General features: G+C 41.3%; 1 protein-coding gene across 1 annotated transcript in view; it reads right to left on the reverse strand.

Annotated features, from left to right (window-relative positions):
* Positions 1-20,046, reverse strand: part of LOC102018211 (WD repeat-containing protein 49-like) — an 83,732-nt gene that overhangs the window by 53,892 nt on the left and 9,794 nt on the right. Inside the window, exon 2 of the mRNA XM_013515901.1 lies at positions 1,748-1,817. Within this exon, the coding sequence (XP_013371355.1) occupies positions 1,748-1,817 (70 nt within the window). The remainder of the gene's footprint in view (positions 1-1,747; positions 1,818-20,046) is intronic.

Genomic DNA, 20,046 nt, shown 5'->3' on the forward strand with positions numbered 1-20,046 from the left:
TTCTGAGTGGTTTAAAAGTGTGTTAAGTATTTTATGCATAACAAGACACTGTGTGGTATACTCCAAACAGGTTCTTAAAAGTTTAGGAATGGATTTCGGGTGCAACGGAGTGAAAAAGGAGGGACATGATTGTCACACATATGGCCGTATTGTTTCAGTGAGACCCTTCCCAGGGTGGTTGCAATAGTGTCATCCACCCCTTGTTTGTGGCAAAGCTGTGTAAAGAATGGGCTCACTACTCTTCGAGGAAACTTGTGTGCAGAGGGAATCGGGTAAGAGACTCAGACACTGAGCAGAATTTGAATCTTTCCCCCCTGGATTTCCCAGTGTGGAGATATTTTATTTTCCTGCCCTTCATCTGTCCCATGAGCAATTCCCGAAATTCTTCTGTTTGCTTAACTCAGAATTGGATTTCTGTCAGAACAATGCAAAAACTTTGAGCAATGTACTAATTACTTTTGTGGTTTAGCTGACTCATCCCTGAGATGACGTGGGTACTGGATGTAAGCCGTGAGATTGTTATGGTGATCAAATAAGGTAGAATGTACGGCACATAGGACAGAACCTATACACCTTAGGGAAATGTTCCAGTTAGGAACCTCCAAAGCCAGGCAAAGGGCTGCATCAATTTCAGACCATTAGCTGGTACTTAGGAAATGCTCTATTATAAAGGAGACTGGATTCCTGGTTTAAATTTGGACCAGTTTGCTCCCTCAAAACTCACTCAATTCTGAAATGTATATCCTCAGTCAAAATGATCCCCCCATAAGTAGCACTGACTCAAGATCATCTTGGTCAAATCCATGCCCAGTATTAGCTGTTCACTGGGGCTGTTCTTTGAGTGTGTCTCATAGAAGTTCATGTGTTAGTATCTTAATTCCCAGGTCAGCTATGTGGGGAGGTGGGGCCTAATGGGAGACGTTTAGGTTGTGAATGCTTCACCCTCAATAATGGATTAAGGTCAATTTTTGAGAATGGATTAGTTCTCCTGGGAGTGACTTTGTTTTAAAAGTGAGTTTTCCCACACACTCTCCCTTGGCCTTCCACTTCTCCACTATGAGATAATGTAGCATGAAACCTCTCTCCAGATGCAGTTGCTGTGCTTCTGGACTTCCAGGCTCCAGTATCATGAGCCACATAAACTTTTCTTTATAATTTTAGGGTATTCTGTTATAGCAACAGAAAATGGGCTAAGACATTGGTATCATCCCTGAGACTGAGGGAGCTAGGCTCTCCCTTGGCCTTTCTGGACATTCACTTGGTTTTAGAGTAGCTTCCAGAAATTTCATGTTTCTCCCGGTGACAAATCTTCATGCTTTTTAAATTCTTATAAATTCCCAAAGTCCACTTTATATAAATGTCCCATACGGACAGTTCCACATCGATATCCCTATATATTTAATATCATATAACACATTAAAGGTACTCAGATGGTGGCATCCTCCTTCCCTCCTTCCCTCTCTTCCTCCCTCCCTCTCTCCTTTCTTTTTCTACCACTCTTCATCTCTCTTTCTCTTTTCCTCTCTCTCTTCCTCCCTCCCACCCTCCCTCTCCTAAGCCTTGTTTGAGGCTTAGGAAACTAAGGATACATTAAGCAATGGAGAATGTCCCATTTTGGAGCCACATTATAAGTCATTAGCAGAGTATGGGGTGCCCATTACAATGTAGAAACAATAAAGAGTGAACCTCCAAGGACCCAACACCCAGAAAAGGAACAGCACAAATGTGACAGGAGTGGGAGGAGTACCTATTACTAGAGCCGTGGGCTCATGGTTGGAGCTGGAAATGATGGCTTTCATAGAATCATAGTAGTTCAGCTAGAAATAAAAAAAGTGAGAAAACACTAATTAATATGATGATCACCCACCAGGTTAAGTGAGAGTTTGCAACAAAGTTTAAAGCAGTCTTTCCAAACATGTTAGAAGGAGAAAAGAACTTGTTTGAGGACAGGAACATTTTTCAAAAGCACCCATTTGTGGGACAGATGTGTGTAGGTGGACTGGCACAGTGTGGAGCCCATCCTTGTCCCTTTCCCTTTCCCTGCTCAAGGGTAACACCAGAACATACAATCCTGGGCACCCTGTCTGCCAGACTGCTGCTGTTTCTACTGCCTAGTTTAGTTGTTCTGAGAAAATGGGAATGCTGCCCACATGAGGCAGGGGGTTTTACACAGAGAATAATTTGTCCACATTATAAGTGGACAAATGGAAATCATCTTGTTTTTTTGTTTTTTTTTTTTGGTTTTTCTCTGGTACCGGGAATCAAATTCATGATGTTGCACTTGCCAGGCAGGCGCTGTGCAGCTGAGCTAAATCCCTAACCCTTGGAAATCATCTTTACAGTAGAAGTAATGTTGAGTATCCTACTGGGAGGCATCGACTTTCCCACTTTGGAAGTCAAGAACTGGGCTGTCAAAGTATATAAGGACTGGTGAGTTAGCGTTTTGCAACAGGACCATGATGGACAGCTAGGGCCATGCCAAGGGTGAAGAACCAGATTTGGTGGGATTTGAGTTTTCCCTCCAGGCCACCTTCTTTTCCAGTGGAAGTCTTTGTTAAGAGTATACGTAGTAAACTAGATAAGCTATAATAGTATTGGCAGAACGCCAGTTGAGCTGCAAGAATAATACATTTGCTCATCACCTAGTCATTGCAGGCACAATGCTAAGCTCAGAAGACTACAAGGAAGATGACCTTTGGTTCTACTCCTCATGGAGTAGAAAACCAGAGACCCAAAGTGAACAAAAGCGGGCAGGTATGTTTGGAAGGAAAAAAGGGGGTCTGGAGTTTAGGATTCAGGACAACAGGACTGAGTTGTGGGAGTGCCATCCACAGAGCAGAACATTGCAGACCCCCGGAATTGCCCTGCACCTTTCCTCTGTTGAAGGTTTCCCCAAGTGTCTCAGTGGCAGTCTCCTTAGAAACCAAGATCATGAACACACCTCCTGAGGCATGGGGCAGAACAAGACAGCTAGAGCTGGAGAACTCTCCCACCACACACTCCTTTTCATCAGGTTCCGTATCTATACTGCTGATGTCAACACTATCCGGGCTCTGTGTTGTTCCTACAGTGCAGACCCTTCTCCCCTACCGAAACCTGCCACATAGGCTGCCCTCTGGTGGCACCAGTCCAGCATCTTGGAATTGTTCCTTCTACCTTCTGGGTCACAGGACTGAACTGGGCCAAACAGAGCAAGTGGGATGTCCAGGTGCGGAGTTGGGGATCTGGGGGACACAGTCTCCACACTTAACAAGAAGAACGGCTCCTTTATGTGCAATGGAAAAAGCCACATATAAAAGCCATGTATTGTACTGTCCCCTGAAGTGGGAGAGTAACACAGGGAGAGGAAGTAGATTAATGATTGCCAGGAGCTGGGGTAGAAATGGGTTGGAGGGATGAGATGACAGAAATGTTCCAAATTGGATCATAGTGACGATTCTACAGCTCAATAAACTTCCTGCCAAAAAACTATACATGTAAAATAGATGGATTTATAATATGTATATTGTACCTAATTAAGATGAAGAGGTAGAAATGGGTTGGAGGGATCTTATGAGATGATAGAAATGTTCCAAATTGGATCATAGTGATAATTCTACAACTCAATAAACTTCCAAGTTTAACAGGAACCTCATTTTAACAACCCCTAAGAAGCACATCATAATGTTACATGCTCTTGTTTAGTCAGATTATTGTTTTCCTTTTTTGTCTAGTTTTCCTGATTCTCATTTCTGTTCTAAGGGGGTGATATTTTGTTTTTTCTTTTTGTGTTTGAAGTGTTGTTGGTCTCTATATTTTAGACAAATGCTATTCTCATGGTCCAATTTTTCTTTACCTTTAATTTTCATTTTCACATATCAAATGAGTTTGATGGTTTTCCTATTTTTTCTTTTTCTACATAATATTTATTACCATTATTTTCTTGCATAAATCTTATTAATTTAGAAACTTCTCTATGTTTGTAAGCCTGATGTCTTCAGAAACAGGGATGGATCCTTGGTGTTTTGTGCCGCTTTATCGGATATACTTGTCATATCGGTCCCTAGGACTCCTTCTCCCCCTCCTGCCCCTTAGACTGCCATGTCTACTCTGCTTATGGTTGCTGGGCTCTCTTAATATAAAGAACAATGTCTTGTTTTTTTATACACTTGAGAATCACTGCTTCAGCTTTTCAGAGCCAGTACCATTCTCAGGGACTCAATCTCATATATATAATCCCGTTATCAGTCCTAAAGCACTCTGCTTACTGAGTTGACTCTTACTCCTATAAGAGGAAGAAGTACTCACCTACTATCTTTAGACCAAAAGGCCCCCAAACCAATCCCACCAGGAAGCTCAAATTGATTGATTTCATTAACGTCTAGAAACTAGCTGTTTATCATTCTTTGTACCATCCTGTGTATTTCATGTAGTATTAACTTTTGTTTGTTTTCAGTTAAGTTTAAGAAGTTGTCACAGAACAAGTGGCAACTTATTGAAGAATACCCATGCATGCTATTTTTAGTTGATTTTTTATGTGGCATACCTAGAGAGAGATGTATTTTTACCCGAGTTATCCAGTCTCCATGCACTTTCCAACGGATGTAGGTCGCATTTGGATTGGCTGTAGCATTATGAATGGTAATGTTTGGCATGTTCTCAACTTTGGGCATTTTTTTTCCAAGTTCTGAGGAAAAAAAGAGGGTCCAGGGTTCAAACCCCACATTGGATGCCAGTTATTAGGGACCCCTGCAGTGAATCCCCAATGTCCTGGAAGGTGTTATGGTTCATGGCAAAGAGAAAGAGCAAGAGACAAAATGGTGATGCAACGGGAATCTGGATGGCCTGTTGTTCACAGGGAACAAAAGGCCACGAGGCAGCCAGAACCTCAGTATTTAACGATCACGTTCACATTGATAAAAATGTGAGGGGACTGTGACCGGATGCGCTAGACAAGTGGCTGGGCAGGCAAGGCCTGTAACAGAGGGAGCAAAGCATCCTTGAAAAAAGGATGGAACAGCCAGATTCAGGTTGTAGTTAACTAGTAATCTGCTTTGTAAGCAATTCTGGGAAGGAATTTTCTCTGGAGTCACACTGGCCTCAGCGGAAATGTTATCTCATACCTTATCCCCACAGTCTCTCTCTGGGCTCAACTGTGGCTGCTGACAAAAAGCAATGCTAACCTGACATCACCCACTTGATATCATGAAGACTCATACACAGCCTCGGCCGGACTCACTAATTAAACTGAAAGCCAGTTTAGGGAAGTCACCTCTATATGGCCTGTGCTTCTTGCTAGTCAGCACAATCGCATTTGGGCCTGGGGGAGGGCAACGTGGCAGTTCTGCACAGATCAGAACAACTGGCCCTTGTGTATCTTGCTCCTTCCAACCAGGAGCCTTTTCTCAGGCTCTTTTTAGACAGGAATTCCCTGCTCCTTCATCCCTTCACTTGTGTACATTCTTGCCATTCTGCAAAGCCCCACCAGCTCATCCTTGGGGACCTTTCTGAACATGCCAGACTCTTTGTGCTCTCCCTTTTCTGGTATCCAGGAAAGCCAAACATGTAACTGCCACCTTTGATGTACGCTGCTCTTATTTTCTCATGAGAGGTGTATGACTGGAAGGGAAAAGAGAATCCTCAGTAGGGAGCAAGGAATCAAAAAATATGGAATGGGTCAGAACTCCAGGATTACACTCATGTGTTCCCCCTGGGACTTAGGCAGCCTCGTAGAAGACTGGGCTCTTGAAGCCAGCCCCAGGAAGAAGTGGACATCGCTCATGGCCGCCACCGTGCATGAAGGTAGATGGCAGCAGCACCCATGTCCTCACATGTTATAAATGCTCCTGAATTACTGGGTAATTAACACCAGTTCTCTGAGACAGGCTGACCTTCCCTCGGTGGAGGCAGGAGTAGAGCACTTGGTATATTGCACATGATCAGGAGTGGAGGGCACTGTGCCTGCCTACTCAAATGCCATCCTCCTTTTCCTCCTTGACAAAAAAGGGCAAGTGCTATGCTTTGTCCCTGAGGGGTTCATATGATGGAAGCTTTGTCCCTGGTGTGGTAACATCAGAGGTGGCAAGACCTTTATGAGGTGGGGCCTAGTAGCATGGTCTTCTGAAGGAATTAATGTAGTTCTCATAGGATTTTGGTTGGTTCTTCTGTTAGGGTTATTACAAAAGAAGGAGACTGTTCTGTTCCCAAGCTCTCTGACATTCTGTGCTGCCACATGGGCCTTCCTTCTCACACACAACCCTACTATGACGCCATGATGCCATCCATCAGGAGGTGATGCTTCTGGGGCCTCACCAGAGCCAGTGCCATGTTGTCAGCACTCAGCCTCCAAAACTGAGAACTAAAGAAACCTCTTTCATTTATATCTTGCCCAGCCTCAGCTATATGCTATTGCAATAAAAGGTGGCTAATACACCAGACATGACCTATTTCTAGCTAATTAGAAATCAGCAGAGAGCCCTGGGAAAAGTTTTTATTCCCTAAAAAAAGTGAAATTATCTGAGACAGTAAGTCACTCTCTCCCATATATATATATATCCTCTCCTGTCTATTTTTCCTCTCCCATAGATGGCTCTCTTCTTCCTGATTTCCAACACAATTGAGATGTCTGGAGCTATTGCAACTATTGTGATATGAAGAGGCTATGAGCTGAAGGATAAAAGGCCAACGTGCTAGAAATGGTGAAGTGGCCAATGGAGATTGAAGTCTTACCCCTAGTAAGCTAAACCAAAGCCAGTAATTACCTGAATGTATCCTGACAGTTTTTTTTTGGAGATGTTGTCTTACTGTGTTACCTAAGCTGAGCTCAAGCAATCCTCCTGCATCTGTCTGCTGAATAGCTGCGGCTACAGGCATGCAACACCATGCCTCACATCTTAGTCACAGAAAGATAAACCACTTTCTTCTCTTCATGATTTTTTTCTTAATATGTAATAATAGGAAATATTTACTAAATTCTTACTATTTATGAAACCCTGTTCCAAGCACTTATTAACTCATTTACTTCTCAGCATGACCTTAGGAGATAGTCAATATTATTGTACTGTCTTTAAGGATGATAAAACCAAGGCACAGAAATGTAAACAATTTGCCGAAGTTGGCAAGCAGCAGAGCCCAGATTCAAACCAGACAGCCTGGACTGCAGCATAAAGCATTCTTAACGGCTGGACTAACTCTTTGCAGTAGTCCACAGCTGATCTTCTCATGGTTCAACAAATCACAAGCTTGTGATTAAAATAAAATATTAAAGTTTATATAATCTGGAGAGATGATCTATAAGCAAGATTTTTTTTTTGGTAGTGCCAGAAATCATGAAACTATTTTGGTTTCCCCAAACAGTCCCAATACTGGGTGACCTTTTTATACTAGTTGAGTGTTTTATTTGAGATCCTTGGAGCAGAAGTGCTTCATATGTCAGAGTTTTTTTTCAGATTTTAAAATACTTGTATATACATAATGAGATACCTCAGAGATAGAATCCAAGTCTAAACACTAAGTTTATTTATTTTTCATATACACCTTGGACACAGAGCAGAAAAGGAATTTTATGCAATGTTTTTTAGTGCATCTGAAGTTTTTTTTTTTTTTTTTAAGGGAGGAAAGGTTTATTACAGCTCACAATTTGTAGAGGTTTCAGTCCATATTCAACTGGACCCAAAGCATAGTGGCATGGCAAATGGGCATCAAAGAGGAGAAATAGTTCATGGCAAAATAGGCAAGAGGGAGAAAAGTAGTAAGCAGCTGCAGCAGCAGCAGCAGCCTACTGATGGAGACCAATATGAAGCAGACCTGAGCAGGACTTATGCAACTGGCTTTTCATGTTCACTTGTGAATCTGTCCAAGGCCTAGGCTCCTTGTCTGGAACTCATAGTAAGTGAACCTCTGTGAGTCAGCCAGCAGACCCGATCAGCCCATAATAACTAAGGGATATTATTAACCCAGTAGCCTACCTTCGCTCTTTTATCCCACCCATGCTACAAGCCATTTGGGAGGTACCACTCACACCCAGGGTGAGGCTTCTGTCTTCAGTAAATCCATTCAGCCACATCCCAAACTATGCTAATTAGCTAATTTAGTACTGTACACTCTTAATCCAAGTATCACATGCCCTTGATCCAGCCAGCTTCGAAAAGCTGGATGAGTGCATGAAGATTTGGGAGAACATATAGATACAAACCATAACGTTCTACCTCTGGCCCCCAAAAGACTCAATTGCATCTGAGTTTTGACTCCAACCTGTCACATGAGTGAGGTATGAAGTTTTCCACTTATGGTATAATGCCAGCATGCAAATATTTAGGATTTTGGAGCATTTCAGATTTTGGATGTTCAGATTAGGGATGGCCAGCCTATAATTGCTTTCTTATTTTATTAAGTTTATCATAAAAATGTATTTTTTCTTCTGTACTTTCTAATCATTAGCACAAAAGTAATACTTAAAAGTTTTTCTTTAAACATTTATTGCTTTTGACTACTTTTCAAGTGTTAAGTTTGTTTCAATCCCGTAAAAAGTTATCTCCTGAGAATCTTGTGTATATAGTGGTCCCATCAGATCAGTGAAAGATACTTTGATTTCTTAAACCAGCACCCACTCAGAACTTACTTTTGCTTTGGTCATGGGTCTTTCTAGACTTTCTCCTGGAGGAGCAAGGAGAGTTTGTGGGAAGACTCACTTTTTCTCCAAATGGACTTCCTGCCAGGTTACTTGCTTCTTAGAGACACTTTTCCATTATGCCTGCTATTACCTGATGAAGTTCTTTTCTGAGGAGTTTCCTGGAATTTTCCACTCAACCTCTTGCATTCTCCACCCACCCAACCAAGAATCTGGAAAGTTAATAGATTTGAGTATATCTCAATCTCCACACATCATCACTCACACAATCCATACCTTATCTTTCTTCTTCTCTCAGCAATAGCCTTAGAAACGAACACTAAATACCTTAGAAACGAACACTAAATACTTGAAAATCTCCATTTAAGTCATGGAACTGTCTTTTTAAGATTTAGTTTGTTGTGTAACTTTGCCCGGCTTACATACAATGCTCCAGTGCATCTGATCTTATCTCTCTGAAAATCGTTGTTAAAGTCTGCTTTTGTTACCTTATGAAGTGGGTATATAGTGTGCTCTACAACAGAGTAATTAGACAGCCTGTCTCTTTAGCCTACTTCTCCCTCTATGGTGCTTTGAGAATCTTTCAACTTATTTGTGGGGGGGAGCATTAAATTAATTTTCTCCTGTTAAAATTGCCCTCAAATAAAAACTTTTTATATTCATTTCCACTAACCTCTTCATCTTAGGACCACTGACCAAGTACATTGCTTTTTCCGGGACGTATTTAAGATCTGGGAAGAAATCGCTGGGGGAAAATGGGGCAGAAAGAGATGGTGATGGTAATCACATCAAAGGTGACTGATTTGAAATGTGCATTCATATTTCAAGGGATAAAACTTTAGGAAAAAGTTTAAGTTTTACAGAAATTACAGGAGACTCAGTCTCTTGTGTGTGAGTTAACTGATAGGAGATAAAGTCAGTATGTAAGGACTTCATTGTAATTCATTTTCCATTATGATAATAGTTTCAGTATTTCCATCAATATTTTCTTATTTTATAAAAGATTCTTTTTTTTTTTTTTCATGGTACTGGGGCTGAAACCCAGGGCTTCTCACGTGATAGGCATTATGGTTCCGCCATCTATCCTTCATCTCCCCAGCCACCCCAAACTGCCTGCTCTTCCATCCTGCTATGTTGCACCTAGGGAACATCTCTGGGTCTCCTCTCTCTGAGGAGTGCTCTTCCCCCAGAAACCCACACAGCTTACTTCTTGCCTCCTTTGATCAGCTGCAAACCTCTCAGTGGTCTAGCCTGGGCACATACCCACACAGGACATCTTTAATTCCTTTATCTTATCTTTTGCACAGGTCTTGTCAATTCCAAAATATTGTGTAACTTATTATGTTTGTGTGTTTTTTTCTACAAGACTGTAACTCCACCAGGGCAGACACTGCTGTTGTGATCATTGATGTACCCCTGGCACTTAAGGTAAAGATCTATACATTCACAAAGACCCATACATTCACAAAGACCCATACACTGACACTCAGTATTTGATAATGAATCTAAGATTGCTTTTGTTTGTTTTTATAAACGCTGTCCACTGCAAATAAGAAGAGTGACATTCCAGAGTTCCAGGATTAGAAGTTAGGTCCAGAGAAGCTGGTGAGCTTTGCAGCTATGCTGATGAAGGCTGAGAAAGGGCAGTGGCCATGAGGAAGGAGAGGAGGCCATGGGCTAAAGTGCTTAGGGAGAAAGAATAGTTAGGGCTTGGAGGCCAGTGTCCGGATGTGGGAGATGAGCAATTGATTTAGCTGTCATAGCCAATGACGGGGAAGTGAGGTGACATTTACAGAGTTGGGATGGAACAGAAATGTTGCGAAGTTTTGATGGGTGCCGAACACGCAATGAGCTTAGCTTCTGACACGCTGTTCTTCAGTTCTCTGTGTGACCACTGGGTGGGTGCACAATGTCCGTACATATTATGGTGTGCGTATTGATTCTGGGTTTTTTTTTTTTTTTTTTTGGTACCAGGAATTGAACTCAGGACCTTGCGCTTGCCAAGCAGGCACTTGTGCCACTGAGCTATATCCCCGGGTCCCTATTGATTCTTAAAATTATTTATTGAATTAGATTTTTTGTTTTTTAAACATTTATTAGTACATGTTTGCAATACACAATGACTACTTTCATTGTCAGTATTTGGGTTGTGACAATCTTAATTCTTTTTATATCCCCTTTCTCTGCACTCCTCCCCCTCTTCCCTCCATCTCCTAGTGCCCTTCCCATTTGCAAAGGAACTATGTCCCTGTTTCCCTTTATCTGTTTTTTATTTTGCTCTTTGCTTACTTATGCTTTGGACTTATATCATAAAAACCATATGGTATTTAAACTTGTGTGTCTGATTTACTCACTTAACATATTTATTCCAAGGTATATAATTCTTCCCACAAATGACTCAAATTCATCCTTCATTATAGCTAAGTAGTATTCCATTATGTATATATACTACATTTTCTTTATCAATTTGTCTGTTGGTTGACATATAGGCTGGTTCCAAAATTTAGCTATCATGAACTGTGATGCTATAAGCATAAGATGCATATAGCACTGTACTATGATGTCTTTAACTCTTTTGGGAAGATAACTAGGAGGGGAATAGCTGGGTTGAATAGAATTTGTAGTTTCAGTTTTTAAGGAATGTCTATACTGATTTCCATAGTGGCTGTAACTAGTTTACATTCTCACTAACATTATAGAAGGGTTTCTTTCTCTCCACAGCCTTGCCAGTACTTTTACTTTTTGTTTCCTTGATGATAGCCATTCTTTCTGGTACAAGATGAAATTTAAGCGTTGTTTTAATTTGCATTTGTCTAATGGCCAGTGATGTTCATATTTTTAAAATGTACTTATAGGACTTTTGTATTTTTTCTTCTGAGAAGTGTCTATTCATTTCAGTTACACATTTTTTTTTTTATTTTGGGAGAGTAAATTCTCTTGAGTTCTTTACATATACTAGATATTAGTCCTCTCCTCAAGGAATATATGGCAAAAGTGTTTTCCCAATCTGTACATTGTCTCTTTACTCTGTTGGTTGTTTCCTTTGCTGTGCTCAAGCATTTTAATTTGATATAATACCATTTATTTACTCTTGTTATTTCTTGTGCTTTTGCAATTCTGTTCTGTTCAGAAAACTCTTGACTTCAAGAGTTTTATTCACTTTATCTTCCAGTGGGTTAAGTGCTTTTGTTTTAATATTTAGATCTTTCATCCATTTTTTAAACTTTATTTTTCATTAGTACATATTTGTCATACATATTGATCACATTCATCATAGGGAATTTGTGCTTATACATAATATATCTTAGTATTTTTCCCATTTCCCTTCCTACTCTTCTATTCTTCCTCCCTCCCCATCTACAAAAGCTTTGTTTCCGTTTCCTTCTTTCCATTTTCTTTTTCCTTCTTTCCCTCTCCCCTAATCCTCCCTTGTTACCCTCCCCATTTGAACATTTTCTTCCTACTTCACAATACCTTTTATCCATTTTGATTTTAGTTTGGTACATGGTAAGAGATATGGGTCTAGCTTTAATCTTTTGAGTGTGGATAGCCAGTTTTCCCAGCACCATTTGTTAGAGTGTATCTTTCCTCCAGTATATGTTTTTTGCTCCTTTGTCAAAGAACAGGGGGGTGGATGTGTCTAGGATTGTTTCTGCACCCACTTTTCCACTTCACTGATACACAGATCTGCTTTTGTGCTAATGCTATACTGTTTTTATCACTATAGCTTTTGAATGTAACTTGAAGTCAGGTATTGCGATATCTCTAGCTTTGCTCTTGTTGCCCAGGATTGCTTTTGCTATTTTGGGTCTCTCTTGGCTCCATATGAATTTTAAGATTCTTTTCTGTGAAGAATGCTGTAGCTATTCTGAGTGGGATTTCATTAAATGTATATATTGGATGTATGACCATTTTGACAATATTCGTTCTGTGATATAACTTCCTTAAAGGTCTTGGAGAATTCATCAGTGAATCCATCAGGTCCTGGGCTATTCTTAGTTGGCACTTTTTAAAAAATTAACGTTTCAATTTCATTGTTTGTTTTACTGTTCAGAATTGTTCAGAATTTTTTGTTTTATTGTTCAGATTGTTCAGAATTTTTATGTCTTCTTGGTTTGTGTTTTGTTGTAGTAAGGTAGAACATTCTATAGATATATATTAAATCCATCTGTTCAAAAGTATAGTTCATCTCTGACATTTGTCTGTTTATTTCTTTTGACTAATCTGTCTCTTTCTGAAAGTGAGCTATTCAGGTCCCCCATTATGATCATGCTGTTGTTTTTTTTCTGCCATATTATGCCCAGCAGTGTTTACTTTATGAAGTTAGTTGCTCCAATTATTTGTTGCATATATATTCACAATTGTTATTTCTACCTATTGGAGTGTTCCCTTAGCTAATACATAGAAATTTTCTTTGCTTCTCCTAATCACTTTAAGCTTGAAGTTTACTTTGTCTGAAAATAAAATTGCTATCCTTTCTTGCTTCTGGAGTCATGGAACATTGAATATTGTTTTCTGTCCTTTGCTTTTTTTTGTCTATGAATTTCTTTTGGGATTAGATGAGTTTCTTTAATGCAGCAGATTGGTGGATTCTGGTTTGACCCAGTCTTCCAATCTATGTCTTTTAATGGGGGAGTTGATGTCATTTGCATTGGGAGTTATTACTAAGAATTATTGATTTATTCCTGTCTTTGCATTTTTCTTCTGTTGATGACACTTTTATTTTTCTTCTTTGTTTAACTTGATCGATGTAATAATTCCATTTGATTTTTTTTAAGCTTTTTCAGCTTCATTGTCTCTGTCTAGAATATTACATATTTTTTGGAGTGTTGAGTTGGTGTTCATGTATCTCTTAAAGTGTTCTTTGTTATGGCATATCATTATTTCCCCATCAATTTTGTAAGATAGATTTGCAGGATAGGTTAGTCTGGGTTGGAAGTTGTTTGCTTTTTGTCCTTGAAACACTTCACTCTAAGCTCTCCTGGCTTTTCAAGTTTGTATTGAGAAGTCTGTAGTCCTTATGAATTTACCTTTACACATGATTTTTTGCTTTTCTCTGGCAGTTTTTAAAATTATGTCTTTTTGTTGGAGATCTGGGACTTTGACTATGATGTGTCATGGTGGGCTTCTTTTACCATAGCTGGTATTCTGTAAGCCTTGCTTACCTGTATGTTGAAATCTTTCCCTGTACTTGGAAGATTTTCTTTATTATGTTTTCTATAAACAGATTATTTTTCTATGTGTGCTATCTCCTAATTTCTGTCTAAGTCCAATCAGCCTTGGGTTAGTTTTCTTAGCATCATTTAGTAGCTGTTAGTTGAATTTTTCTTGCTCTCTTATTGCTTTTAAGGCTTCTCTGAGTAATTTGTCATGTTTTACCACTTGGTCCTCAATTTCAGAAATGTCTTCACATTGGTTATTTCTACAGTTTATGAATTTTATACAATTTTTTGTATAAATTTTTTGTCTCCAGTATTTCTGTCCGGCATCTTTTCATGGGGTCTATATCTTTGGTAAATTTCCCAGTTATGCTTTGACCTCTTTTGGTCACTTCTTCCAATTTTTTATTTGGTTCTCCCGTGTCCACACTGGTTAATGTGAATGTTGGTTCTGTCATCTTTTGTGTCAGTGTCCTCTTTGAATTTACCGAGTTTCTTTAGCTCTTCATTTTGTACAGCTCTGTTATCTGGTGTTTGCTTTCCTCTCTATTGATGTCCCTTGGACCTGCTTTGGAAGAGTTGAAAGGCTTTGGGAACATTCTGTTGCAGTGTATTTTTCATGTTTTGGTTTCTTTCTTTCTTTCTTTCTTTCTTTCTTTCTTTCTTTCTTTCTTTCTTTTTTTCTTTCTTGTGCTGGAGTTTGACATCAAACAGACTAAGGACAGTTTGAAGTTAATATGAAGATCTTGCTACTTATATTCTGTTTTCTGCTGGTGTGTTTATCACTTCTGTTTGTTCAGACATATTTTTCACTCCTTCAGCTATTCGATTTTAAGGGGGTAGACTCTGTCACTGTATTGTGAGGTTATAACAGTGGTTATAACAGTGTTATAACAGTGGTTATAACAGTGTCGATAGATCCAGTCATGTATCACTCATAGGTAATAAACTTGGATCTTACACTTTCACCATTTGTTGGTACAATTTGGTGTCTATACTATATTGTTATTATCAGTTAGTCTATGATGTGGAAAGAGAAGGAAAGGAAAGAGAAGGAGGAAAGGGAGACAAAAGAGAATAAGTCAGTAGGAGGAGAGGTAGATAAGAGTAATAATAGGTACAAAAACTAGATAGGGGGGTCAGACTTTGTTAAAGTCCTTTTATAGTTGGAGTAAAGGATTAGTGTTGACAGGTTTTAAGAAGATATCTGTGAGGATGGGGGGCAGTATGTAGGTGGAGGGGGTATAATCTGGGGTTGAGGAAAGTTGTGAGGTTGTAGGAACCCACTGATATATGTGTGATTAATTTTGTTGGAATCCTATAAGCACAGTTCTGTTAGGGGTCACCCCAAGATGACCATGAAAGGTACCATACAAGTGAAAGTATTGCTCTGTTCCTCATCTCCTTTTTTCCAAAAACATCTACTACATACATGGGTCATTTACTACATACATGTGTCACCTACTACATACATGTGTCACATGAAAGGTGGAGTAGAGGCAAGGGGAGGCAGAGATAGGTAAAACAAGGAAGAACAAAAAAATAGGCTAGGTAGGACAGAATGCTGCTTAGTGAAGAGAGAAGAAAGACAGAGAAGAAAATGGGGGAAAATCTTGAAAAGAAAAATGTAAAATGTAGAAAAATGTTTTAAAAAGGTTGATACAAAAGCAAGAATTGGAGGAAAGGGATGAGGAAAAAAGAAAGGAAAGAACAACAATAACCAAAAAACTCCACACAAACCCAAAAAGAACCCAGAACAGACACCCAAGTAAGAGAACACACAAGCAATCCCACGCGGCTGCCATGCCGCAAAGCCTGGGTGTCTGCACAGTTCCCTCTGGCTTTAATCTCAGGCATGAGCAGCCATACCGATCTCCCACCACCTCCAGTATTTCCGGTTCTTTACCAGTCTGCCTGGGGGTGGTGAGGAGTGTCAGTTTCTCTGAGCCCACCTCCTTGACGGGCTCAAAGCGATATTCCTGAAATTTATTGGTGCATTCTTGTCATTGCATTCTTGATGAAAGCTGTGCTTTGGGCATGGTCTTTTGTCTCTGTCCCGTGATCCAATCACCTCAGTAGTAGGATGTGAAATAATTTGCCTAACACCGAGCTCTCCTTCACCTGGTGCCGATGTCCTATAACTCCTTCTTCTCTTGGTGCTGGGCAGGCCTCTGTGTTCTCACTTCAGAAATTTGTTGCATAGTATTTCACCAGACGTTCTCTGCATTCAGACCCTGAATTAACCCTATCTCAGGAGCTCCCTTTGCCATCCAGCAGAATCTGATGCAGTCCCTGGGCTTGGTTGAGGGACTCTTTCTTCCCCAAGTGTGATGGCGGTTGCGGTTCAGGATTTCTCACTAACTCAGATTTTTCTGGTCTTTGTGGAAATGACAGGGTAGAGATCACTCTGGACCAACTGCTCAGTCTCTTTCCCTTCTCTGGGTTTCTAGGCATGTGATTCCTAGAACTTGGTGCTGCCCTGCTGTTTGTGGAGATTAGTCTTTCTTTGTCTGGAGTTGGAGGGCTTCCCTTGCCCTTGGTGAGAGTTGGAGAGGAAGTCACCTGGACACAGTGTTCCCCCATGGTTGGGATGATAGGAGAAGGGTCAGTACATAAAGAGCCTATCCCAGTGTCCGGCCTCTGTAGCACTAACTCTTTCCTTCGGGCCGCTCTCAAAATGCTTGCTCTTTGGAGGATGCAGGGTTGGAGGAGATGTCGGCCGATGACAGTACCGCTTCCCTTTTTCAAAAATCCTGATACCGGGTTTGATCTACATGGATCATCTTTTAGATTAACTTTTCATTTCTGGGTGTGATTGCCTCCTCCGTTTCAGAGGACCTGGATTTTCTTTTTCTTTTTTTTTTTTTCTCAGTACTGGGAATTAAACTCACCACCTCATGTTTGCCAGGCAGGTGCTGTGCCACTAAGCTAAATCCCCAGCCCCTAAGGACCTGGATTTTCCGTAACTCTTCTCTGTCTCTAATATGCCACCTTCTCTAATCAGCCATGTTGGATCAATTTCACCTATTGATCTTATGATTTATTTCTTTTTCTTTAGATAGCCACTCACAAGCACAATTTGAATATTTACCAAAATAGAAATAACCTATCACAATAATTTACTGCTTTTCTTATAACCATTGACCTTCCTTATGGTTTTATTTAAAACTTTTAGAAAACCTCTCTATAACGTAATAACCAAATGTCTTTACCCACAGCGTGTTTCCATGTTCACATTCATCTTTCTGCTGCACCCTAGACACTCTCCAACCTTTCCTGAAATGAGGATGTTCTTAGCCACCTCACTGCACACAGGAATAAATGCACTGCAATCTGATCCTGAGGGAAACCACTAGATTTTTAAAAATATTTTAATAGCTGGCAATGTCTGCCTTCTCTATTCTGCAGTGTGGAAACTCCTCTCATGATAAACTGTGTCTACTTGCTAGAAGCTCAAACAACTTTGTTCTTCCCATTCAAGGCTCCCAGATGGCCACCAGCTGGCCAGGGCTATTTCTTGCATTCTAATCCCTTTATCCCTCCCTTTGGTTTTCTTTTTGATTTCTTGCATCTGTCCCCTCCTCTTGCTAACACCCACCATCCTATATCCTCTTTGGAAGAAGTATTTTCTGAGAAAGTCTTGAGGGTTTGTGTAGGGGTTACTGCCTTTTAAAATTTTTTTCTGGATTTGAAAAGACAGCCAATTGCAGAGCTGGGCAGAGGCTCCAACTCAGCTCGTCAGCAGAGGGAAGGCTGTCTCTGAGGGCAGGATCAGAACAGAGCACCTCTTGACAACGCCATGAGAATCGCACTTCAACCCACAACTGTGCTCCTCTCTGATCGAAATCCCGGCAGGGCTCTATCCCGCCTGCTTTCCCTGGGCCAGACGGAGCGACAGGAGAATGCACCATTTCATTTCACTTGAGCACTTTTTTGTTCCATCTTCCTGTGACTAGAGTATTGTGATAATCCATTGTTCACAATAAATGGCTTTTATTCATTTTCCAGATTATAGGTAGAAGATTGTCCCAAACGACAAACTGTAGAATGGAGTGTGATGTGTAGGTGTCTGTGTCTTCATCCAACTTTATCAGGCCAGTCAGTGTCTGTCCGGGTCCACCTGTGTTTGAGGGGAGGATTTCTGAGGGCTTCCGTCTGGGCGCGCATCTGCATGGAGGCAGGGGAGACCACGCGGAGCATGGGGCCGCTAGCATGTGTTAGTTGTGTTTGTGTCTGTGTGTCACTATGTGTGCAGTGACGATTTTTGTGTGCATAAGGGTCTCTGTGTGCGCACACAGGAGGTCGGTGCGAGTGACTATATGTGTAAGTCAATGGAATCAGTGTGTGTATGAGTGTGCATGCGCATGTGTGTGAATGTGTGTATACACAGGAAATCGGTATAGGTATGTGTGCCGAGAGGATCCGAATGGGCGATGTGCTTGGGGATGACTGTGTGCATGTGTGTGTGTGTGTGTGTGTGTGTGTGTATGCATGTTTGTGTGTCAGGGCCTGAGAGGGGTTTCTGCAGTGTGACTGTGGCACAGCCTCACGTATATCAGAAGTCATCCGAGGGTGCTTTGGAGAGGCGTCGATTCTGTGGCCGGTGTTCTGAAGTTCGGAGATGTGTTTCCACCTGTGACACAAAGATCGGTGGAGGATGTCTATTAGGTGTTAGCCCGGGCACTGGGGCTGTATTTTGGGATATTTGGGGGGGTACAGGAGTATCTGCACAAGCTTCTGTATGGTGCCTATGGGTTATTTGTGCATTTCTGCTTGGTATGGTGTTTGTGGGGCTGGGTATTTGAGAGAATAGTTGTCGGATTGCAGGGTATCTGTAGGTGTCTGTGGGGGTGTGCTGGGTGCCCATGGGGGCAGGGCTATAGCTTTCCCCGTAACTCCGTGGGTATTTGCTTCTATGACCTCACAGTCCACAAAGATCCCTAAACACCCCCCCACCACCACCAAGCCCTGCCTTGGCCCTTCACTGGGTCGAGACTGACTGTGGCTTGCACAGTGCCCACGCCATAGCAGCTTTCTCCTTAGAGCTCATAGTTACCAACAGTTATTTGCAGAAGCCTCTGTTGAAATGAGTAGCCTTTGGCTGGTAGCTCAACATGAGTGGCAGATCCCTCCCAGAGATGTCAGGGGGGGTTCTGCTGATCGCCTAGTGTATGCACAGGGGCCACGTGGCAATCAACCCCATTCCCAGGGCACTTATGGATGCCTGAGCCCATAGAAGCACACACTTGCTATCTCCAGAACTAATTTGGAGGAGCCTGAAGAGGGAGCATGTTGAATACCCACCCTGCCTGTCATCTTCTGGTAATTATGCAAGAGAGCAAGAGGCACTTGGAAGCCTATCTGCTGTGTGCAGAAGGAACTTCCTGCCCCTTAAGCAGAAATGAGATGTTCCACAGAGACGAGGCTTTTAGCTTTATCTGGGAGCTGAAAGCCAACAAATTATACTTTTATCTGGAGGAATCCCAGGTCTCTGCATTAAGAGGGCATTTCGGATGAGTCAGTATTTGTATTTACATCCAGCACTGATGCTCAGTATTGGCAATAGGCCCTAGAAACTGGAGAAATGCCTCTTGTATTTTCTCCGAAGTGCACGAGTGAGCAAGCCTAAGCTGGAGGAGGTAATACTCCTGCCCAGGCTCCACGTGAGGCAACATCACAGAGCTGCTCCATCAACATGGAGTGGGGAGCTTAAACAGTAATCTAGGAGCAAACCTGAACCTCAGTCAAGAGCAGACGCTCACCAGAAGTCAGGTGAACGGGGTTCTTCAAATCTTGACCAGAACAACAGCCCTCTGCATCTGCAGGCTCTGCCTTCTCCACTTCACCAACCACCGATCAAACATATTTGGGAGAAGATTGCATCTGTACCGAATGTATACACACATTTTTTGGTCACCATTCCCTGAAGAATACAGTCTAACTATACTTACACAGCATTTGTAGTGTGCTAGGTATTATAAGCCATCTAAAGATGACTTAGAGTGTATGAGAGGATGTGCTTAAGTTCTATGCAAATACTATTCCATTTTATATAAAGAACTGGAACGTTCTCAACTTGTGGTTTCCACAGGGATCTTGAAACCAGTCCCTGGAGAACACTGAAGGCTGACTGCACTAATCTTTGTGGTAGGTAAATACTGTTTTAAGTAGAGCTCGAACTGCAGTTCCAGAATGATTTTAGCCAGTCTTCCTTCCTTCCTTTCCTTCCTTCCTTCCTTCCTTCCTTCCTTCCTTCCTTCCTTCCTTCCTTCCTTCCTT

The sequence above is a fragment of the Chinchilla lanigera genome, unplaced genomic scaffold (assembly GCF_000276665.1).
Source record: "Chinchilla lanigera isolate Chin_1 unplaced genomic scaffold, ChiLan1.0 scaffold00030, whole genome shotgun sequence".
Classification (NCBI taxonomy): Eukaryota; Metazoa; Chordata; class Mammalia; order Rodentia; family Chinchillidae; genus Chinchilla; species Chinchilla lanigera.